Source organism: Vombatus ursinus, unplaced genomic scaffold, assembly GCF_900497805.2.
Source record: "Vombatus ursinus unplaced genomic scaffold, bare-nosed wombat genome assembly UNPS02009062.1, whole genome shotgun sequence".
NCBI lineage: Eukaryota > Metazoa > Chordata > Mammalia > Diprotodontia > Vombatidae > Vombatus > Vombatus ursinus.
In genome coordinates, this window is record NW_020948840.1 from 2,246,137 (window position 1) to 2,271,208 (window position 25,072).

At 37.2% G+C, this 25,072-nt stretch overlaps 1 protein-coding gene across 1 annotated transcript in view; it reads right to left on the reverse strand.

The window, feature by feature from the left end:
* NOL10 (nucleolar protein 10) overlaps positions 1-23,295 on the reverse strand; it is a 112,032-nt gene extending 88,737 nt beyond the window's left edge. Inside the window, exons 1-5 of the mRNA XM_027850587.1 lie at positions 23,150-23,295; positions 20,339-20,384; positions 13,564-13,662; positions 4,305-4,382; positions 2,746-2,783 (exon numbers count right to left, since the gene is read on the reverse strand). Of these exons, the coding sequence (XP_027706388.1) occupies positions 2,746-2,783; positions 4,305-4,382; positions 13,564-13,662; positions 20,339-20,384; positions 23,150-23,215 (327 nt within the window). The 5' untranslated portion in view covers positions 23,216-23,295. The remainder of the gene's footprint in view (positions 1-2,745; positions 2,784-4,304; positions 4,383-13,563; positions 13,663-20,338; positions 20,385-23,149) is intronic.
* Positions 23,296-25,072: the final 1,777 nt, after the last annotated feature.

The window sequence follows — 25,072 nt, forward strand, 5'->3', positions numbered from 1 at the left end:
ATCAGGGATTCTTTGAGGTGAAAGTGAGAGAGGAGGATGGACATTCTCAGCCTGTAGGGAAGCCAGCATTTGATGGTAAACCATGAGTGAAAAACAGAGAGAAGGCCAGTTTGACTGAAGCATGAAGTATGGAAAGGGAAGAAATATATATTGAGGCTAGAATCTTTGTTTGGGCCAGACTGTGAAAGGTTTTAAAAACAAGAAGCAGTTTTCTTATCCTAGAGGTAACAGGAGCCACTATACTTACAATGAGATGTTCAGATCTTTGCTTAAGAAAAACCACTCCATCATTGCATTTTTTTTGGATCAAAACTTCACAGTGGAAAAACATAACCAGAGTATCCTCAATTCAGATTACAAAGTCACTTCATAAAACAGAAAGCTAACTCTAATGAGCAATTTCCGAACTGATTTAGGGACATATTTTAGTAAGCCAGTGGCAATTAGATGACTACAAAGGAATAAATCAAAGTTAATATAACTGTGTAAACCAAGAAGGCAATAAAGATAAATACAAGGTCTTTATGAAGTCTTTACAAACTTTTAAACTCAGATTGTTAATATGATGCAATTATTCTGTAAATAACATTCAACAATGAAAAGAAAATTTAGGAGTTTGGTCAACACAGAGATATACACAATACATTCTTAGTTTACAACTTGTAACAAATTTAAAAAATAGCTCTCATGGAGCAAGATATTGATTTCTATCCTGTGACAGATAGAACTTAGTCCATGTAAGGAAAAATTAAACTTGTGCTACAATCATGCACAGATTATTTTCAGACTAATTAATAATCTATGTCACTAAAATATAAACTTTTCAAAATTACACAGTAACTTTAAGATTTTGCATATTATTCACATATGTTTCCCAAGTAAAGAAAGTCACTCAAAACTAGTGTACTTTTTTTTTTTTTTTTTGCAATAATCATCCAAACATCCTCACACAGCTGTGGGTTTATTTTTTAAACTTTTTTTATCCTTTGTTTCACAGTTGGCATGGAGGTAGAGAAGGGAAAATGAGGTAATGAAGGTAATATAACTGCTTTTGTAATTCAAACAGTACTATTCTCTGTGCTTAATACATCTGAATTTCTCAGGTCCTTTGACTTCAATGTAAGAAATGAGATGTTCTCCACAAGTGAGTAATTAAAGTTTACCCTTTTAATGCAATTATTTTTATTTTAGGCACTTAAGTTGGAAATCTTCTTTCAAATGTATTAAAATTTTCAAGATATTAACAAAAGTCTAAAAAAGTGAACTTTAAAATGTTTTGACAGAAACAAGGAAAAACTGAGTCTTCAGTTAAATAAATCCAATGGTAAAAAAATTGTAGAAAAAATCTCCTAGAGAAGTTTATAAGTTAATAAACTTAATACAATGTCCATTAAAATATAAATGGACTATTTTATAAAATTAAATAAAATTATAAAATTCATGTGAGGAAAACAAAGAGAATTATCAATAGGAAGGACAAAAATAAAAACTAATAATGGAAAGACTTACTCTGTCATATTTCAAAATATACTGGAGAGCAATAATTATCAAAATCATGTGGTACCAGGTGAAATTAAAAAGATAAAAGAAACAGAAGGCAGACATAGCACCAAGTGTATATCAGGGATAAGTGTTTAAAATTTAGGGTTGCCACAGGGAATTATTATGCAGTAAAAAAATTTTTAGGAAAACCAGATAATGAAATGACAAAATGAACTTCTATCCACAATATACTACAAAAAATTCCATTCGGGTTAAATGACCAATCATGGTCCCACAAATAGATAATGAAGTATACCTTTTTGGGTTCAGTACACAAGTGGAGGTCTATGAATGCAGTATATTGTATATAATCAGATAGAGTCTCAGTATCAGTCAGTTTTGCTTAACTGTTTTAAGTAGGAAATGATTACCATGTAAAAAACAAATGGCACCAATAAAATTATTTAGTTATTAAAATAATTTGAAAATTGAATTAAATAGGAACAACATATTTATTTCAATTACAGAGAAGAAAATGTGTGTCTGTCAAACAGGTGAACAAAATTACTAAAAACAAAATAGCTTTAAAATAAGTTTTTATAGCTTTAGTGCTATAAAAATCAAAAGATTTGCATAGCATAAAACAATATAACCATAAAGAAACAGAATGGGGAAAAGTCTTCAACTGATACATAATATATAACAAATATGGAATTTAAAGGTCAAATATGGTGGATATAAATAGGACATAAATAGCATATAACCAACAACCTGTGTGCCGGCAACATCACAAAAGATACCACCCAAGAGATACAGAAAGAGAATAAGAAATGTCAGTCATAGAGTGAAAGGGATGCGGGACAGATGGTCACATATAGTTGAAGAAGTCCCTTACAATGAGACTATAGATCTCAAGACGTACTGAAGAATATTTGGAATATATTTCCAAATACATTCCAATGACTTTACATTATCTGAAGCAATGGGAACACCCAAAGGTAAGGGACTCCTTTGTTCATAAGACACTACATTTAAAATTCTATACAATGCAGGAGCTAGAATATCGCAGAGATAACGTGGACTAACACCTTATTTTTACAGAAGAAACTGAGCTGAGAAAAGCTAAGTGACTTGCCTAAAATCACAGAAGTGGTAAGAGAAGTAGGGTATGCTTCCAGATCCTTTGACTCAAAACTAGTGTTCTTTCCTCTGTATCATACTACTCAAACATAGTCATTTAAAAGTTAATGTTGTTAAACATACCTTTGAATAATCATCAGATAATATGTCAAATGTCACAACTGAAAAACAAGAGGAAAAATATATAATCATAAAATGTTCATTTGTGAACCCAAAGGAAATAATATATATACATATGTTGCCATGTACGGTATCCTAGAAGACTTAGTGCAGTTTTAAGCTTTAATAATTTAAATAATAGCTTTAACAGATACATATATACATGCATTCACAATGTATATACATAATATTCCTAGCATTCATAATGTGATTATATGTAATATATAAAGTTGCATGTTGTACTGGTATATATAAATTTGCATTTAAACATTTGCATTTTATATCTAAATACATATATTTGCATTTATACACATATACACACTTGCATGTTAGGATTACCATATTTCACTGCATAATCACCACCACTGCATAATTGTCACACCCTGTTTTGTTTTGTATTGTTTTTTGTTAGTCCAAAAATTGGTTTATAACCTTTCACCACATAATTGTCACATGATACAATTATATTCCTCATGCCAGTTGAAAGGTAAACAGAGCAACAATGTATTTGCCAGTGGCATTGCAAGCCACAAGCCTAGAATTCTCAGAGCACGCGCACTGTCAGTATATTTCCAAAAGACTTGTATAGTTTGTTTAGAGTGCTGCAGTACTAACAGTATTGTTGTTGTTCAACCCAATGAAGAGTCGCAGGCACAAAGGGAGCAGGCAGGAAGGTGATGCTGCCATGAATAAGTCATAAGTGATATGGTAAGACCTGTATTTTCCCAATTTCAATGTATATTCATGAGTATTTCCTGCATCCCAATCTTGTGCCAAAGAAAGTTTGGTAATAAATGATTTTTAAGTAATACCATCACAATTTTTTTTAAAAAAATTGTTTCACATAATGGTTGCACCCCACTTTCGGCAAAAAAATTTGCCATAAAATCTGTGACGATTATGCAGTGAAATACAGTATTTGTCTTAACTCATAAGTAATGTAACTATAGGATTCCCAACTTCCTTTTTTCATAAAACCAGAATGCAATTTCCATTTAATCATTTACACATTATACCAAATACAAAAGAAAACAAGTGGTTTACAGACTCCCACCACCACCCAAATAGATTCCTAAATCTAACAGTATTTGAAAGAATGGCACTCTCAAATGTCCACTGGGCTATAATATCAATTAAACAGGCAAGTTTACATCATTTCACTTCTCTTTATTCTTCTGGTTCTTTTTAATTTTTAAAGCCAATTGCTCAAAAGAAAAGGGGATTTCTCTGTACTTTAAAAAAAATAGTGTTTTACACAATCATGGAATACCAAAAGAATAATAACTTTAAAAAAGTATTGAGTCAGTTGTTATCTCCAGTTCCAATAATTTTCGACCCTTTTGGGAAAACAAGAATAAAATAAATCATTAGAAAATGGCTTCAATTCTTTAGCCATACCTTCTCTCTCTTTCTCTATCATCAGGCAGATTTACAGTTTCTCACTTCCACTGAAGACAGTCAAGCAGGAAAGTATGCAAGCAGTGCAGACAAACATTAATCGTTAGTGTCATTACTTCACTCACCATCTGAATCTAAGCACCTTTCAAATTTCAAGGACAACTGATATGTGTCATAGCATCGAACTCGTGGCTTATATGTACCTATAACACAAAATTAATACAATGTAAAAACAGAACTGCATACATTTCATGATTAAGAAAGAACAGCATGATGACATTAGCATATAATCATCTAATGGCAAGGTAGCAAGGCAGGTCAGTTTCCTGTTATCAAAATGCAAACTATTTATACTCCACAGTTCCATGCTTTCTTCTGTTATCCCTCAGGCCCTTAGGAATTTTTCATCATTGGACCATGTGCGCCCAAGAAAGTTCTTGCTGCCATCACTCGATTGGTTCCACTTCCTTCCCTATGCATGGCATACAACGTAAACCAGTTTAATTTCTACCACCTTTTCTAATGGAGATTTATCCACAGTTTTAAATTATCTGTACCACTATGATATTTCATGAGTGTCAACAATTACGGAGTTGTCAGCTCCCTGTTTAATGTTAAATCTTTCACCTTATTTCCATTTGAAAATCAAGGGGGAAAAAAAGAGTATGAAAACATTAACAAAGTACTAGATTCTACTGTCTGAAACTACATTATCAAGCCTAAAATTCCACGTAGATTAGATTTATAAATTGTAACTTTACAAAGAAAAAGCCACACTAATATAAATTACATACCAACGAGTACACAACATCAACAATCTTTATTTTTGTTTAGAATTAAGACATTGCCAAGAAGCAGATTAAAAGAGTGGGGGAAAAAACAGAGAGCTGGGGATTTAAAAGATCTGGGTGTTAGTCTTTAGTTCAGTTATTTTCCAGTCATGTGACTGAGGGCAAGTTGCTAACTATTCTCAGACTCAATTTCCTCATCTGTAAAATGCGGATTAGATTATATTCAAGAAGTATTTATTAAGCACCTGGGACTACATTCTCCTGGGGGGAAAATAGTATCTGCCCTGTCTACCTCACAGGGTTCTTGTGAGGCTAACGTAAGAATGTGAAAACATTTTGTAAACTATGTGTCCTACAAATGAGAGGTAGAAAAAGCAGTAATACTGTACCTAGTACAAATGATGACCACATGCATACAGCTTATGCAATACCAATATGAAATTTAGGGGTAGAAAAATAGATGAGAAAATGAGTGTTCTTGCATTTTTTTTTTTACAGAACTAAATACTGCATGTAAAAACTAAATAAATCCATAAAAGAATACCTAGTGATACAAATGTTACTATATTTTCAAAACAGATTCTGAACATTACTATAAAACACCTGGCATATGGTGTCTAACAAATGTGTATAGGCTGATTTTCAAGATAACTGAAGAAGGGAATGAAATCAAAGATGAGGAAAAAAGGATCTCATAATTTATTGCTCTGAACCAAAAGGGTGACCAAGAAAGTACCAAGAACTATCAACTCATATACCTACTTTCCTATATATTTAAAATTTTTATGAGAATAATCTAAAAAGATATCAAGACCAACTCTGTAAGAAAGTATTAGAAAATGATAGGTAACCCTTTTAAAAGTGATATTTCCACTATTTCAAAATGAATGGCCACAGAAAAGGCATTTGGGCAACCATTTGCAAAAACTGACCACTAGATCTCTTCACCCAGATTCCTGACTTTCTGATCTGATGATCTTTGTCTCTTTTTGGTAATAATTCATGTGTTTGGTGTTCGTGAGTCAAAGTGAAAGTTTGTATATGTATATAAGATACATTCCAGGTAAATAAAGCAGAGAAAAATGTTTTCATGGGTTTTCTACATAATTAAAAATGAAATAATTTTTCTTCTAGTTATTATGTAGTGGTTAGAGCGCTGGACTTGTAGTCAGGGTGGCTTAGAGTCAAAGCCACCTTTTGTCACTTAATAGCTACACAATCAAGGGCAGGTCATTTGAGAGCTCTGAACCTTCATTCCCTTCTCTATAAAATGGAGATAATAATACCTACCTCATAAGCTTGTTGTGAGGAAGGAATAAAATACCATTTACTAAAGGGTTTTAAAGATTTTAAAGCATAAAAAAAATCATTCTATAGCAAACATTACCATACAAAACTGACTATTAATATACGGACTATAAGATCCCACTGTGCTTACTGTTTGATGACTATAAAAAAAATCATTTGTCATGCGATTATTAGGTGCCAGGCAGGCACTGTGCTAAGCACTAGGGAGACACAGGGAAAAAATAGTCTCCACATTTGATTTTGTGAAGCACAATACTATTTTGGTGTGTCTCTTCCTTCCAACAAGGGAAATTGCATGTATACGTCATACAAGATTCCTTGAAAGGTATGAGATAATCCAGTTCAAAGATCCTCTGATTATTAATATCAACACATAAAACAGGCAAATGTATGCTCATCAAAATCAATCAAGAAGCATTTATTAAGTGCCTACTACATGTCAGGCACTATGCAGGAAACAAAATGGGCAGAACTCTCATGGAGCTGACATTTATCAAGATGCTCACCATCATCAAGGGAGATCCAGTTACAGAGCCTGTCCACCAGTGTATCGTGAATACACACCACAAACAAATAGCGCTTCTGGCCCAGTGTCCATAGCCAACATCAGAGGAAGCAGCCCCTATGGAGATGAAACCTGGGAGCTACTCCAGCAGGTGCTAAAACCACTGCTACTTAAGACCCTGAAAAGAAACTTCTTCACACTGACAAATGGGTCTGCCTCAGACACTGATAGGATTTTACCCATGGAAATGACATTAAAGAGGCATTATCATTTCCTAAGACCCTCACAGAAGCTTTCCATCTGCCTTATAGTAGAAAAAGTTCCAGATGTGCTATTTCCCCATCAGTACATGGGCTCTTGAAGAGCAGGGATTGTCTTACCTTTCTAATTGTATCCCCAATGCCTTGCATAGAGTGCTTAAACACTTCATTCATTCATTCATTCATTCATTCATTCATTCATAATGAGCTGGGCCCAGAATTAAAGGGGGAGAAAGCAAGCTTGATTGACTTTGTGAAATGGCAGAGTTCTTTTAATTAATCCAAACTTTTCCCTAAAACAAAGGTTCATGTTTCCTGGTGGCTATAAAGAACTGATGTTACATCATGCCATTGGAGAAATGCATGATGGGCAGGAAAAGCTTAAGTACCTTCTAAACAAGCCATTGTTACATAGGAGGTGCAAAATGTAGAGGATGAAATTAAAAGAAAAATGCACAATTAAAAAAAAAAGATGAACCTGTCATGTCATGTGGACACAGTGAAATGTAAACTGAAAGACAGTTGGTATGCTTCACTAAGAGGCAGCTAAGTGACACAGTAAGACTTGAGTTCAAATGTAGCCTCAGATATTCCTAGCTGTGTGACCCTGGGTAAGTCACTTAACCTTGTATGCTTCAGTTTCCTCATCTATAAAATGAGCTGGAGAAGGAAATGGCAAATCACTCCAGCATCTTTGCAAAGAAAACCTTAAATGGGGTCATGAAGAGTTGGACACGATGGAAACAACTGAGCAACAACATGCTCTACTGACACATTCCTGAAATGTTAAGAGAATATCAAGAAAGTCTCTAGCATATGGGATAAAGCCCCTCCCACCCCCGCTTCCCCTGAAATACTTATTGACAGGGGTCAAACCAGATAAGGAGGCATGGAGGGAATTTGCAGGACACTTCACAGGGAAAGAATGAGTGATCAAAAGAATCTCAGCTTTAGCTACATTGGTAACCCCCATCTGAACCCAGCCAACAGAACCATCAAAACCTATTCAGCCAGGTATTAACTAGGATCCAAACCCCAGCAAAGCTCCCTTATCTGTAAGAATTAGCTAGAATCTACCAGGACTCCCTAAACTGCGTGCCCAGAGGCAAGCTAAATAAAGGGATGACTCTAATTAGGCTAGTGATATCAGAAGGTTCCTATAGAGGCCACTATCTTTCAGGGTCTTTACCAGGGCTTCCCATTGCTTCCAGAAATATAAACCTATCAACATTTAATAAAATAATTCTTTTTGCTATCATATTGTAATGCTTGTTGTCTTAGAGTGCCCACGACTCAAATCCAGGTCCTCCTTAGGCTACAATTATGATCTGCATTGTTAAAGGAAATATCCACATCTATGAGATCACAGATCCACTGGAATACTGTGATAAATTCTTCCCTTTATAACATGAGCTCTCTTCAACATATGCCATCTAAATTCCTAAAAAGTTGTTGTAAACTAAATTCTATATACCAAACTTGTTTTCTCACTAGCTTCCATTAGGTTATAAATGTTAATAATAGTGGTAAAAAGCTTAAAGAAACAACAGAATATCATCATTACTTGTGTCTGCAAAAAATATATTAAAGCTTGGGTCGAAAAAAAAAGTTTGTGTCAAAGTGTATTAATGAAGATAGTTGTGGTGAAAGCAATATAAAGGTCTGCCCTGCTGAGGCTAAGCTAGTTGTTAAAAGGTTTTGAAACCATCCTCAAGATTCAGTCAGACCAGGGAACTAAATGCTTCTGCCACTGGTACACCTCTGCTGCCCTTAATACAAAAGCTAGAGCACAAGTAGTCTCCTGGCTCATCCCTCAGACTCCTGACTGGCATACCAACAGCATGATCAATACTGGCAGAGGGAAGCTAACCTTGGTTGAATTGATGCTGCATCTTCATTGAATATCTTAGCCCTGCTCTAAATGGTTTTGCCCAGCTACAGCTAAGTAAACCTCCTTTTGTTAGCTGTAAGATGTTCTATAGGTGTCTTATTTTTGTGCCACTCTTAAATCTGAGATACCAGACCAGCCTATGTCAGTGATGTCCTGCTATAAAAAAGTACTAGACTCGAGCCAAGAAGCCTGAGTTCTAGTGTTGGCTCAACTATTGAATGATGTCAGGTGAATCACTTAACCCCTCTGGGTCTACCAGATGATTTTTAAAGTTCCTTGTAGTTACATTGTTGTGTTAAATACTTGGATCAACTAACTGGAACTACTCTTTAGGGCTATGCATGCAGATCTGCTAGCAGGGGAAAGGAAGAGTCTCAGAGTGCAGACTGTTCTTCTGTGACTCTGCTGCTTCACTAAACAAATACAAAATGGGACCAGAGGGAAGATATCTGCTTGAACTATTGCTTCTACCAAAATTCCACAAAAGTCAAATTAATTTAACATACATTTATTTTTTTTTCAATTTATTTATTTTTAGCTTTCAACATTCACTTCCACAAGATTTTGAGTTCCAAATTTTCTCCCTATCCCTCCCCTCTCCCCACTCCACGACAGGGTACATTCTGATTACCCCCTTCCCCCAATCTCCTCTCCCTTCTATTACCTCCCCACTTTCTCTTATCTCCTTTCCTTTCTATTCTCCTGTAGGGTAAGACAGATTTCTATACCTCATTGCCTATGTATCTTATTTCTCAGTTGGTAATGTGGAAACAATTTTTAACATTCACTTTTTAAAATTTTGATTTCCAAATTCTCTCCTCTCCTTCCTCTCCTCCCATCCTCATTCAGAAAGCATGCAATATGATATGGGTTGTGTAGTCATGCAAAACACTTCCATGAGAGTTATGTTGTGAAAAACTAATCCCTCCATCCTATCCCACCCCCCATTTATTCTATTTTCTCCTTTGTCCCTCTCCCTTCTTAAAATTGTTTGCTTCTAATTACCCTCTTCCCCAATCTGCCCTTCCTTCTATCACCCCTCCCTCTCTTATCCCCTTCTCTCCTACTTTCCTGTAGGGTAAGATAGATTTCCATACCCAATTGAGTGCATATGTTATTCCCTCCTTAAGTCAAATCTGATAATAATAAAGTTCACTCATTCCCTCTCATCTCTTCCCTCTTCACCTCCACTGTAAAAGCTTTTTCTTGCCTCTTTTATGTGAGATAATTTACCCCATTCTACCTCTCCCTTTCTCCTTCTCCCAGAACATTTCTTTCTCTCACCTTTTAATTTTATTTTTTAGAAATCATCTCTTCATATTCAATTCACCCTGTGCCCTCTGTCTTTATATATTCCCTCCAATTACCCTAATAATGAGAAAGGTCTCATGATTTACAAATATTATCTTTCCATGGAGGAATATAAACAGTTCAACTTTAATAAGTCCCTTATGATTTCTCTTTCCTGTTTACCTTTTCATGCTTCTCTTGAGTCTTGTATTTGAAAGTCAATTTTCCTATTTAGCTCTGGCTTCTCAAGAATGCATTAAATTCCTCTACATCATTGAATGTCCATTTATACTCGGTTTTGCTGGGTAGATGATTCTTGGTTTTAATCCTAGCTCCTTTGACCTCCGGAATATCACATTAAAAGCCCTCCAATTCCTTAACATAGAAGCTGCTAAATCTTGTGTTATCCTGACTGTGTTTCCACAATACTTGAATTGTTTCCTTCTGGATGCTTGCAATATTTTCTCCTTGACTTGGGAACTTTGGAATCTGGCTATAACATTCCGGGAAGTTTTCCTTTTGGGATCTCTTTCAGGAGGTGATTGGTGGATTCTTTCAATTTCTATTTTACCCTCTGGTTCTAGAATTTAGGGCAGTTTTCCTTGATAATTTTTTGAAAGATGATGTCTAGGCTCTTTTTTTCATCATGGCTTTCAGGTAGTCCAATAATTTTAAAATGATCTCTCCTGGATCTATTTTCCAGGTCAGTTGTTTTTCCAATGAGATATTTCACATTGTCTTCTATTTTTTCATTCTTTTGGTTTTGTTTTATAATTTCTTGATTTCTCATAAAGTCATTAGCTTCCATTTGCTCCATTCTAATTTTTGAGGAATTATATTCCTTAGTGAGCTTTTGGACCTCCTTTTCCATTTAGCCAATTCTGCTTTTTAATGCATTCTTCTCCTCTTTGGCTTTTTGGACCTCTTTTGCCATATGAGTTAGTCTATTGTTTAAGGTGTTATTTTCTTCAGTAATTTTTCTTGGGTCTCCTTCAGCAAGCTAAAATTTTTCACAATTTTCTTGTATCACTCTCATTTCTCTTCCCAATTTTTCCTCTACTTCTCTTACTTGATTTTCAAAATCCTTTTTGAGCTCTTCCAAGGCCTGAGACCAATTCATGTTTTGCTTGGAGGTTTTGGATATGGGAGCTTTGACTTTGTTGTCTTCTGATTGTATGTTCTGATCTTCCTTGTCACCAAAGTAAGATTCTATAGTCAGAGTTATTTTTTCCTCTGTTTGCTCATCTTCCCAGACAATTACTTGACTTTTTAATTCTTTGTTAAGGTAAGCTCTGCTTCCAGTGTGGAGGGTGTACTGTCCCAAGCTTCAAGGGTTTTGTGCAGCTGTTTTCAGAGCTACTTCTAGGCACCTGTAAGTTTTCAGTTCTTCCAAGGGTAATATGATCTAAGGAGAGGTATTTACTCCTCTCCTGGCCTGTGCTCTGGTCTGTGAGTGACCACAAGCACTCTTATCTGCCCTGGAACTGTGAGGAGGGCTCCTTTTCCACTGCTGGCATAAGTTCTGCTATGCCAATGCTCCTCCTCACCCCAGGACTGCCACCCAGATCTAAGTATGAGCAAAGCAAAAGAATCCTGCCTCAGACAGCAAAGAGATCTCTGTAATCTTCTTCTGGTCAATTGTTCAATCCCCTTACTATCTGTGGCATAAGAGCTCTGGAAGCAGCTACTGCCACTGTGGCTGCCATTCCAGGGCTACGCTAGGGAAACGGCTGGACCGAGCTCCTCTCTCTCCCAGGTCCAACAAACCTTTTCCACTGACCTTCTATGTTGTCTTTAGCATTTGTGGGTTGAGAAGTCTAGAAATCATCACAACTGCCTGTGATTCAGTCCTGAGGCCTGCTCTGGGTTTGCTGGGGCCCCATCTTTGCCAGCATGGCCCCTGCTGAACTGTGCTCCTCTCCGAGACTAGAGCAACAGACCTTTCTCATTGACCATCCAGGTTGTCTTGGGCTGGAAATTTGTTTCACTGTCTTTTTTGTGGGTTCTGCTACTCTAGAATTTGTTTAGATTCATTTTTTACAGGTATTTGGAGAGGTTTGGGGGACAGCTCATGTAAGTCCCTGCTTTTACTCTGCCATCTTGGCTCCACCCCAATTTAACATACATTTAATCTATTCCTCAATTTGCCATTCCCACTCAGTACATCACAAACTTTTGGCCACTACAAAGATGGTATGTTTAGCATATCATTATTTCTTAGATTTTCACATGACTTGAAAATTTTTTATTAGGAAAGTAAAGAGCAGAAAAGGAAAGTTATAATAACAATGCTAACAATCAGAAAGAAAAGAGCATCAATGCTGTGATTGTTGTACTTCAAATACTCTAATAATTCAAATGATCTCAACCCTTCCTTTTCCTTAGTAAATGACCCCACGAGACGCTATGAGCAAAAAAAAAAAAAATTAACAACCGGTGACCAACCTCTTGATTACCAACTCTCCTCACTTAACTCGGCCAGAGTTAGAAAGTAAACTGTCCTTAGCCCCATATGGAACTTTTTTAGTTCAACAGAACATGGGAAAACTTGCAATCCATCCTTCAAAAACAACAGTCATCTTTACAATAAGGCATCAGAGGAGGAAATTTGGTGAAGGGAATATGTGAATGTGAGTGTGTGTGTGTGTGTGTGTGTGTGAGTGAGAGAGAGTGAGTGAGAGTGAGAGAGAGAGAGAGAGAGAGAGAGAGAGAGAGAGAGTGTCTCCCTATGAAATATATTAAATATGGCTGGGATAAAGAATGTGAATGGACAGTCTCAGGACCAATGAATGTCTGCATTTAATATAAATATATGATGTATAACATCCCAAGTTCATGGGCATGTCACTAATCGGGGGGGGGGGAGAACACACAAAAAAACACCAAGGAAATAATGCCATGTCTATAAATTTTAGCAGATGCCATGTTTATTGTATTGAGTTATTATATTATGAGGGATAGTCCTAATATGAAATGTCAATGAGATGATAAAAGTAAAACATCTGATAAGAGATTCAGTCTTAAAAGTTAGAAGAGACCTCAAATATTCTGGTCTAACCACAGTCTGAAACATAGTACTTCTATAATGTCCTGAACAAGTGACACAGCCCCTAATTAAAGATATTCAGTGACAGAGAACTCACTACCTCTAGAGGTCACCCATGCTGTTTTTGGACAACTACAATTATTGGCAATTTTCTTTATAATCTGCTGAAATGTGCTTAAAATTGTAAGCTACAACAATAACTTTCAAAATGACTATGCATCAATACAGTATACCTAAAAGTGACTATTTTCATTACCACATTTTCTATAAATGGATAAAATATTAACACTTACCAGTTGCTAAAATATACTGTCCATCTTTTGACACTTTAATAGTGGTGCTAACCGTGGGCATTTCAAAATCCTGGATAAGTTCGATTCTCCTCCGAATATCTACAGAGAGACAGAACAAGGAAAAAAAATTTAATGAACATATGCATGAAATTCACCAGATACTTACTTGTTCTATTCAAAAGTTACCAATTGCCAAATCATTCTAGGCCATCAGTAAGTAATCCCAAATTGCCTCCTCCATTAAATAAGGATGATTATTGGGTTTCTTTTTTAAACCCTGTATTTGTATACTTGCACTTTTTAGTTTCCCATCTCAGAGGTAACAAACATTAACTCTAAAAAATATCTCTACCAAGAAAACATCTATAGTATTAAAGAATGGAGAGAAAGAGAAAAGTACAATTAATGTTAACCTATTACCACTAGATTAAAAGGAATACAAACTTATTAGAATTTTACCAAAATCTTGTTTTACATGACCCTTGGGTCTTCTTTATTTTAGGTGTAAAAAACCAAATAGAAAAATATTTGTTTATTTCTATAGAACTTTCAACTCATGTAAGAAAATACTTATCATTACCCTTTGGGCATGCCAGTACAACTAATTTAACTCAGATTACCCCAGGATAAAATATTTAGGGAAAGGAAGAAAAGTAGCCCCATCTGAGACACTGAAGCACTGATACCTACATTTATCTGTACTAGTTCCCCACCCTCCAATTTGTGTTGCTACTGGTGTGTTCAGGATGTTATAGTATGGGACAAAATCAGAAAGATTATTACCTGTGGGACAATGGGAAAGATATTAAGATGTCACAACTAAGGTCAGTTAGTCAACAAGCATTTATTAAACCTTTATCAGCTGCCAGGCACTACGCTAAGCACTGGAAATACAAAAAGAAATGCAGAAATAAGTACCTGCTCTCAAGAAGCTCACAGTCTAATGAGGGGCACAATGTGCAAAGAGTAATAGTCAAATAAGATCTATACGTGGTCCTTGGAAGTCATTTCATAGGGAAGACACTAACATTAAGGAAGCCCAAAAAAGGATTCTTGTAGATGGCAGAATTTTAGTTGAGAAATAAAGGAAACCAGGAGGCAGAGAAAGCATTCTACTCATGGGGGACAGTCAATGAAAATACAGGGAGTCAGGGACAGAGTATCTTGTGCAAGGAATAGCAAGGAGGCCAGTGTCACTCTATGGTAAAACATGTGAAAGCGATTAAAGTGCGAGAAAAAACAGAAAGGTAGGAAAAAGCCAGGTTATAGAGGGTTTTAAGAGTTAAACTGGATTTCAGATATTATCTTAGAGGTAAAAAGGAACCACTAAAGTTAGGTACCATCAGTTTGGTAGCCGAGTGGAAAATGAACTGAAGTGGGGACCCGAGGTAGGGAGACCAACTAGAAGTCAATTCCAATAGTCCAAGCAGGTGTAAGTTGACGAGGGCCTGCACCAAGCCAGTGGAAGTATCAGAGGAGAGAAGAAGACACATACAAGAGATGTCACGCAGGGAGAAACAACAGAACTTGGTAAAAGATTAGAAATGGAGGAGTAAGTGTGAGGATTCAAGGTTGACACCTAAGCTGAGAGCTTAGGTGACTGGTAGGATGGTGATGTCCTCAATAGTAACAGGAAGTTTGGAAGAAGGGAAGGTTTGGATGGAAAGAAGGTTCAGTTTTTTACATGATGAGTCTGGATGCAAAGAAGGTTCAGTTTTTTACATGATGAGTTTGGATGCAAAGAAGGTTCAGTTTTTTACATGATGAGTTTGGACGGAAAGAAGGTTCAGTTTTTTACATGATGAGTTTGGATGGAAAGAAGGTTCAGTTTTTTACATGATGAGTTTGGATGGAAAGAAGGTTCAGTTTTTTACATGATGAGTTTGGATGGAAAGAAGGTTCAGTTTTTTACATGATGAGTTTTAGATGTCTACAGGACATTCAAGTTAAAATGTCCAAAGGCACTTGGTGATGCCCGGACTCAGGAGACATACTAGGGCTGGATAAACAGATCAGAAAATCATCAGCATAGAGAAAATAATAGAGTCCATATAAGCTGATGAGATCACCAAGAGAAAAAGGATAAAAGGAAAAGACGGTTCAGAACAGAGCTCTGGGAGACATCCATAGTTGGTGGACATAATCTAGTTAAGATCCAGTAAGGAAGACTAAGAAAGAATGGTCAGTCAAGTAGAAGGAGAACCAGAAGAAAAAGAAGAAAATTCTAGCAAAAGAGAAGAAAAATAAAACCTAGAGTGAAGAGAATAGCTGGGGGAAAAAGGGTATCAACAGTATCAAACATTAACAGGCCAAGAAGGCTGAGGACTGAGAAAAGGCCATTAGAGAGTTAAGAAAAAAAGTGAGAAGAAAGGAAATGGAGGCACATCTTGATTGTAGATAGTTTTGTGAAGGCGTTAGGCCATCAAAGGGAAGAGAGATAAAAGACAATAGCTAGCAAGAAAGAATGTATTAAGTAAGGGGTTTTGTTTTTTGTTTTTTTAAGAATAGAGATGGGGGGTGGGCAGTAGGGAAGCAGCCATCAGACTGGGAAAGTAAGGATGAATTTTAATCTGCACCAAGAGGAAACTACCCACATAATTATTATTATAACAGCAATGACAACGAATCAAAAATACAGAAAAAAAATACAGAAAATAAAAGTAATCATAGGGGTCCAAAAAGGTAAACAAGAAATCTGATATTATTTTATTAAGGTTAATACATTTTAAAATAAATCACAGTTTTGAATTTATGGTTTTATCTATATTCACTATTTTTTAATTTTTTTTTTGTTGATAGTTACTAAGTGATAGACATCGTGAAGTAGTAAATAGAGAGCTGACCTCAAAGCCAGTAAGACCTGCATTCAAATTATGCTTCTGACATTACTGGCAGTGTGATCCTTGGCTAGTCAATAACTTCTCAGTGCTCTAGGGAACTCTCTAAGACTATAAGTTATTCTCTATACCAATGAAATTACAGACTGATTCTAGGTCTGTATCCCAAAGAGATCATAAAATGGGAAAAGGACCCCCACGTACAAAAATATTTACAGCAGCTCTTTCTGTGGTGGCAAAGAATTGGAAATTGAGGGAATGGTCATCAATTGGGGAATGGCTCAACAAGTTGTGGTATATGAATGTAATGGAATACTACTGTACTATAAGAAATGAGGAACAGGCAGACTTCAGAAAAACCTGGAGAGACTTGTATAGTCTGATGCTGAGTGAAGTGAGCAGGACCAGGATAACATTGTACAAAGTAACAGTCATGTTGTGCAATGACTAACTTTGATAGACTTAGCTCTTCTCAGCAATGCAATGATCTAAGATAACTCCAAATGACTCATGATGGAAAATGTTACCCACATCCAGAGAAAGAACTATGGAATCTGAATAAAGATCAAAGCATACCATTTTCTCTTTTTGTTTGTTTTTTCTTCCTTGTGATTTTTCCCTTTTGTTCTGATTCTTCTTTCACAACATGACTAATGTGGAAATGTTTAATATGATTATACACACAGAGCCTATATCAGATTGCATGCCATCTTGGGGAGGGGGGAAAATTTAGAACTTAAAATCTTATAAAAGTAAATGTTGAAATAAATTAATCTAAAAAAAAGTAAAGAACTACTGATTTTTTGAAATCTAAGATGTAGAAAATGGTGTCCACTAGCAGTTTAAATGAAAATTTATTTTGTGGTGTTAATGCTAGGCAAATTAATTTCCTAAATATATTTATTTGTAAATTCTGATTATCTTTGAAATAAAGTACTCAACATAAACATAAAAAAAAATTTTCAACCACACCCTCCCCAAAAAGGGGCCAAAAAAAGTAAAACAATCAATTTAAAGGAAATCTCTGACATGTGGCAAAGAATAATAATGCAAAAAATCTAAGGAAGGCCAAGATGGCAGAGTAAAAGCAGTGACTTGCTTGAGCTCTCCCCCAAACCCCTCCAAATATCTATAAAAAAATGTCTCTACACAAATTCAAAAACAGCAGAACCCACAAAAAGACAGAGCGAAACAAATTTCCAGCCCAAGACAGCCTGGATGGTTGATCGGAAAGGTATATCACATTGGGCGGGGAGAGGAGCACAGTTCGCAGAGAGCCTAGAGCAGGCCTCAGAGGACTGAATAGCATGCAGCTGTGGCGGTTTCCAGACTTCTCATCCCAGGAATGCCAAAGACAATTTGGAAGGTCAGTGGGAAAAGTCTGTGTCAGCAAGGAGAGAGAGAAGCCGGTGGTCTCACCTCCAGTCCCCAAGCTCAGCGAGGGCAGCGGCTACCTCCTGAGCTTCCAGCCCACAGACTTAGGGGGAATCAAGTGGCTGATCAGAGGGGGATTGCAGAGATCTCTCTGCTGCTGCAGGATTCTCTTGCTTTGCCCGGGCTTGGATCTGGGTCACAGTTCTGGGTGGCGGTCCTTGGGCAAGGAGGAGAACTGACGTGGTGGAGCTTGTAGTGGCTGTGGAGAGGAAACCCTCTTCACAGTTCCAAGACAGAAAAGAGTGCTCATAGACCACAGCACCGGCCAGGAAAGGAATAAACACCTAGCCCTTGATCATAGCACCTTGGAAGAACTGAAAATTTGCAGGTCCCTAGGAGTATCTCTGAACACAGCTGCACAAAACCCCTGAAGCTTGGGACAGTACATTCTCCACACTGGAAACAGACTCCTACCTTAACAAAGAGTTTATAACTCCAGTAATTGGCTGGGATCGTGAGTAAGCAGCGCAAAAAGAGTCAGACTGTATTATCTTACTTTGGTGACAAAGAAGATCAAAACATACAACCAGAAGAAGACAATGAAACCAAAGTTCCTACATCCAAAGCCTCCAAGAAAAATATGAACTGGTCCCAGGCCATGGAGGAGCTCAAAAAGGATTTTGAGAAGCAAGTAAGAGAAGAAGAGGAAAAACTGAGAGTGATGCTAAAGGAGACCCAAAAAAATACTGAAGAAAATAACATCTTAAAAAATAGCCTAACCCAAATGGCAAAAGAGGTCCAAAAAGCCAATGAGGAGAAGCACGCCCTTAAAAGCAAAATTAGCCAAATGGAAAAGGAAGTCCAAAAGCTTACTGAAGAAAATACTTCCTTAAAAATTAGAATGGAGAAATTGGAAGATAGGTGCAATATGAGAAATCAAGGCACTGTAACACTAATCAAAATGAATGAAAAAATAGAAGAGTATGTAAAATATCTCACCGGAAAAACAACTGACCTGGAAAATAGATCCAGGAGAGATAACTTAAAAATTATTGGACTATCTGAAAGCCATGATTAAAAAAAGAGCCTAGACATCATCTTTCAAGAAATTATCAAGGAAAACTGCCCTGATATTTTAGAACCAGTGGGCAAAATAGAAATTGAAAGAATCCACCGATCACCACCTGAAAGAGATCCCCAAAGGAAAACTCCTAGGAATGTTGTAGCCAAATTCCAGAATTCCCAGGTCAAGGAGAAGATATTGCAAGCAGCCAGAAGGAAACAATTCAAATATTGTGGAAACACAACCAGGATAACACAAGATTTAGCAGCTTCTATATTAAGGGTCCGGAGGGCATGGAGTATGATATTCTGGAGGGCAAAGGAATTAGGACTACAACCTAGAATCACCTACCCAGCAAAACTGAGTATAATCCTTCAGGGTAAAAAACAGTCATTCAATGAAATAGAGGCCTTTCAAGCATTCCTATGGAAAAGACCAGAGCTGAATAGAAAATTTGACCTTCAAATACCAGACTCAAGTGAAACATGGAAGAGGTAAACAGGAAAGAGAAATCATAAGAGACTTATTAAGGTTGAACTGTTTACATTCCTGCAGGGAGAGATGATATTTGTAACTCATGAGTCCTTTGTCAGTATTAGGGGAGTGGAAGGGAAAAAATTATGTTTGTATAGATAGATAGATAGATAGATAGAGGACACAGGGTGAGTTGAAGATGAAGGGGTGATATCTGGAAAATAAAATTAAGGGGTGGGAGAAGATTATACTGAGAGAAGGAGAAAGGGAGAAGTAGAATGAAGTAAAATATCTCACATGAAACAGACAAGAAAAGGCTTTTACAGTGGAGGGGAAATGGGGGAAGGTGAGAGGGAATGAATGAATCTTATTCTCATAGGATTTGGCTTAAGGAGGGAATAACATACACAATGGGATATGGAAATCTATCTTACTGTACAGGAAAATAAGGGGGGAAGGGGACAAGAGAGCAGGGGGTTGATAGAGGGGAGGGCAGATTGAGGAAGGGGATAATCAAAAACAAGCACTTCTGAGGACAGACAGGGTCAAAAGAGAGAATAGAATAAATGGGGGGTAGGATAGGATGAAGGGAAATATCCTTAAGTTTTTTCACAACAGGACTACTATGGAAGTGTTTTGCATGACTACTCATCTACAATCTGTATCGAGATGCTTGCCTTTTCAATGAGGGTGGGAGGGGAGGGAGGAAGGAAGAAAATTTGTAACCCAAAGTTTTAAAAACATATGTTAAAAATAAAAAAAAATTTTTTTTAAAATCTAAGGAAAATTATTCACCATTATCCCATAGGAGTTCACATACCTTTGACATTTTTATCTTTTTTTATACATTTACCCAAAATTGAATAAGCTTCTAGAAGGATTTGTGATTCAGACTTATTAATTTATGCATTAAATATGGGTTTGGTTAAAAAGAAATGCTTCTTCTTGGTTCTATAACTTGCGAGTAGCAAATAAAATTTAAATACAGAATTATACTGGCTTGGAGACATAAAAAAATTAAACTCACCAACATCTTTCTTTTGCAGTGCTCTCTTCTTTCTGTCAGAAAGCCACTGAAAGAAAATTGATCTTCTCATAAGTATTATGTTATACAAAAATGAGAGTAATTTTTAAAAACAGTACATTTTAAACTTTACATAAAACAGAACCTCATTTTTGGAAGAAATTTTTTAAAATTATAACCAAAGTGATTAAGTTCCACTAAACTCTTGATAGGATGGTGTCAATGATCAAAACAGAAGCTCTGATAGGTCCTACCAAGCTGAAAAGGTTTTCAATACAGTGTCAATCTAAGTAAATTCCAAAGAAATACATCATCAGAAAGTTGGCCACAAGGTAATGAATTATTAGTCCAAAACAATTCATGAAATCATCTAAGATGTAGAAATATTATTATCAGCTTTGGTGGAAGGAGTACCTATGACAAAATCATTATTTTTGTCAGGAACTGAAAAAATACTACTATTAGGATCACAGATTTAAATCTGGAAGGAACCTGAAAGTACTATCCTATCCCGTTTTACAGTTGAAGAAACTGAGCCCCAAGAAGGTTACATGACTTGTTTAAGGTCACACAAGCTAGTAAGCATTAGAGGAAGGATTTGAACAAAGGTGCTCAGACTCTTTTCATGGTATCATGTTACCTTTATTATGAGATAAAACAAACAAAATAATTCAGAATTTTAGTAAATTCATAAGTGAACAGGACAATAAAAATCAGTCTGTTACCTAAAAAAGTTTTATGTCAAATTGCCTCTTGCTATGTGAAGCAAACACAGTAGCTCTATTCTATGTGACATGAACCAACAAGGGAGCAGAGTGGTCAATTTGATGATACTCTGAATAAGTTCAAGAGAAGAAACAAAACAATACTGAGTTCTCTTTTAATAACAACAGTTTATGGACCTTGTTCTTAGTGCCCTGCTTAACAACTTCATTTCTAAATAATTCACTAGTAAATTTCAATAAAGTAAACATGTTTGTTGCTATTCCCAATAACTGAATGGTACCACTCACTACTTTTGAAGTTTGGGATTTAATCTGGAACTTTCTTGTTACCACACTGTCAGTTTTCCAATCTAAAAGTTATGTTAATCTCCTCATTCAATTTCTATGACTTACCTGAGGCAGCAAAACTTCAAAATGCAAACCAGATAAAAGCTAAGGTTTCTATACTATATTTCTCATTTCTCAAAATATCTTCTTAAATTAACAAACTATAAGCTTCTCCAATGGCAACTCATTCAGGAGTTTCTGTACAAAATGACTATACTCTTGAAATATGGTGCACATGTGTGTGTGTGTGTGTGTGTGTGTATGTGCTCGTGTGAATGTGTAAGGATAGATTCAGTACAACAGAATGACAGAACTGAATATGAAGTCAAAAAGGTTCACTGATGACACAGAATTCAAAGCCATCACTAAATTGTAATAGCTGGGCACTGTACTGGCCAATGATAGTTAATATGGATAAGGAAGAGAATACAGCTATTTCAAAGAACTATAAATGGCTTATTCCTGCTATAAAAATAGAGATGTTGCACTACAAAGTTACAATGTTTAAATGACTGACACAAATTAAGGTAATTTACCCAAGAGAACAGGTATCCTCTGGAGTTAGTGAGTATACCGAAGACACTACTGAAAAACACCTGAATGACTAGAATTTTGCAGGCATGGGACTAGTAATAAAACTCAGAGCATCACTCACATTGTGTCAGATACAGAGAACAGCAGGATTCCCAATTGACTAACACATGATGAAATGAAAAGGAATGACAACATAAGCAGAAGAAATAATAAACCAAAACACTATCAAATTCAACTTATAACGATATTATCAGTGACTAAAAGACTGAATTGGGCAACCTAAATCTGGGCTAGAATAATCTCCTCAACCTTTAAAGCAAAGTGGGCACAACAGTAAATAATAACTGACACAGGTAACAAACAGTAACCAGAATTACCCAGAATCGGGTAGTTTTGTAAGTGAAAAGGATCTGAAAGGCAATTTAGACCTCTTTTAACTAGATGACTTACATGGCCTCTTTCACCTTCAAATCCACTCATCAATGAATAAATGAATATTATTGAGGTCAGGCAAAATTGTAAACATTCTCAGATCTATCTTTTTAAGACCTATTACTGCTCAGAGGGAAAGAGCTTCAATTGAACATTAATTCATACACTTATCCTTTCTAATAAACCTTCAAAAACCAGAAAGGCCTTCAAAAGTCATGATTCAAAATCAAAGAATCCAAGAGTTAGAAGGAATCCCAGAAGCCATCCAGTCAAATCCATACCTAAGCAGGAGTCTCCTCTAAAACATCCCCCACTCACTGGTGGTTATTTGGCAACTTCCAATGAAAGGACACCCTCTACCTCCAGAGGCAACCCATTCCACCTGTAGAAAGCTCTAATTATTTTATATTTATTTCCTATCTCCTCTTCTCTTCTCCACAGGATAAACATCCTACTCCCCGTTTAGCATTAGCTGTGCAAACCTTAGACCAGTCACTTAACTTCTCTGAGCCTCAGTTTCGTGTATGCGTGAACCAGATGAAATCATCTATTTCTAAGTCCCTTCCCAGCACTCTGATCCCGGCAGGAAGTACATACGAGCTCTCTGGCCTACGTACGAAAGGGCCTCTTCTCTCCGACGATGCCCCAAAGATGCTGGGTCTATGGAGCCCGCAGGAGCCTGACTGTTCCCGGGAAGAGAAGCATGAGATGCGAGTGCTGGGAAAGATGGCGTGAGTAAGGGGCCCAGGGTACCCAGGGAGTGCCGGAGAACCGGGGAGGAAGGCACGAAACTCACCTCAGGGAGGGATTTGCCGCAGCTCAGGCTGTAAATCTTCACTTCATTGAGGTTAGAGACCTGCATGGTCGCTCTTATTCGCTGACGCCTCCGGCATGCAAGTGTGAAACTTCTCACCGGAGCCCACGAGCTGCGACGCGGGCGCGCTCCTATGACGCACTTCCGGCCTCGGCGAGCCGGCGAGCGGAAGCGGAAAGCCGTGGCCGTAGGAATAAAGAAGGCGGAGAAAGCTGAAAGAAACACCTCCTCCTGGCCCTGCCTTTCGCGTTTCCTAGAACGCGCATGCGGAGTCGTTGAGCTACGGGCTTTGTAAGCGAACGTTGCTCCCTAGTTAGCTCCAGTTTGAGGCTCCGAGGGACCGGGACCGGAGGGGGTGCTTCCTGCTATCCTTTTTCCGCAGTTGTTAAGCCCTAGGCGGCCTGACCCTGCAAAGATGAGTGGCCCATCCTGGGTTAGGGATGTTTGACCCCTTAAAAGGGAAGTGGAGAGAGGCAGTCACTTTTCTGTAAAAATAGCAGGGTTTGGACCGTGAGCTCAGTGCCTGGTACACAGTAGGCGCTACATAGATGTTAGCTCTTGTTGCTGTTACTGTATCTCCAAAAGCTCCAGCGTTCCGTCTCCTCAGGCCTCTTTTAGCTCTGACGTTCTGTGTTCTAATGACCTCCCCACGTCTGACATCCTATGTCCTTAAACAAGGAAACGTTCGATAAGCACTGGGGATACAAGAAAATGAGAAAACAATCCCTGTCCTTTCCTTTCAGAAGTTTACGTTCTATTTTTCCCAAAAAATAGGAGTGTTTTTTTTAATTATTATTTTTTTCTACCAGTTTCCCCGACCTCCCTATTGAAAAAAGAAAGTGAAGAATAACCCTAGTAACATATGCATAGTCAAACAGCAAATTCCCACGTTGGCTTATTTCCTAAAATGTGTGTCCCATTCTGCATCTTGAGACTTCACCTTTATGTCAGGGCAGGTAGCATAGATGTCATGGGTGCTCTGGAATTGTAGTTGGTCATTGCATTGATAAGAGTTCTGAAGTCTTTCACAGTTGTTCTCCTGGTTCTACTCACTAAACTCTACATCAGTCAAGAAGCTTGTAGTCTAATTGGAAAGAATGTGTATATATTCATATAATACATATATACTATGTATGGTATATCTACTTTGTTATACACATGCACATATATGTATACATACACACACACACACACACACACACACACATATATATATATATATATATACACATACATGTATCCCGTTTGGTCACAGTTCTGGCACCAAGTAGAACAAGTCTAAATCCTTTTCCGTATAGCAGACCTACAAATATTTGAAGACAACTATCACGTCCCCATCTAAGTCTTTTCTTCTCTAGGTTCAACATCCCCATTTCCTTCAACCATTCCTAATGTGGTATTGCCTCTAGCCCTTTCACCATCTTGATCACCTTCCTCTGGGTACCCTATCTTGTCAATGGGCCTCCTAAGATGAAGTGACCAGAACTAAACTCAGTACCCTAAAGCATGTGGTATGACCAGGGCAAAGAGTCATACAACCAACACCTTCCTTGCTTTAGATGCTAAATTTATATTAATGCAAGCTAAGATCACATGTAGCTAGTTGATGCAGTGGATAGAGTACTCGGCCTGGAGTCAGGAAGACTCAACTTCCTGAATTCAAATCTGACCTCACACACTTACTGTGTGACCCTGGACAAGTCACTTAATTCTGTTTGCCTCAGTTTCCTCATGTTATAAAATAAACTGGAGAAGGGCATGACAAACCACTCCAGTATCTTTACAAAGAAAACTCCAAATGGGGTCACAGAGAATCAGACATGAATGAAAATGACTGAACAACACGATCACATAAGGGTTTTGTTTTGGGGGTGGAGAAGGTGACTTTGCAATCCATTAGAACAC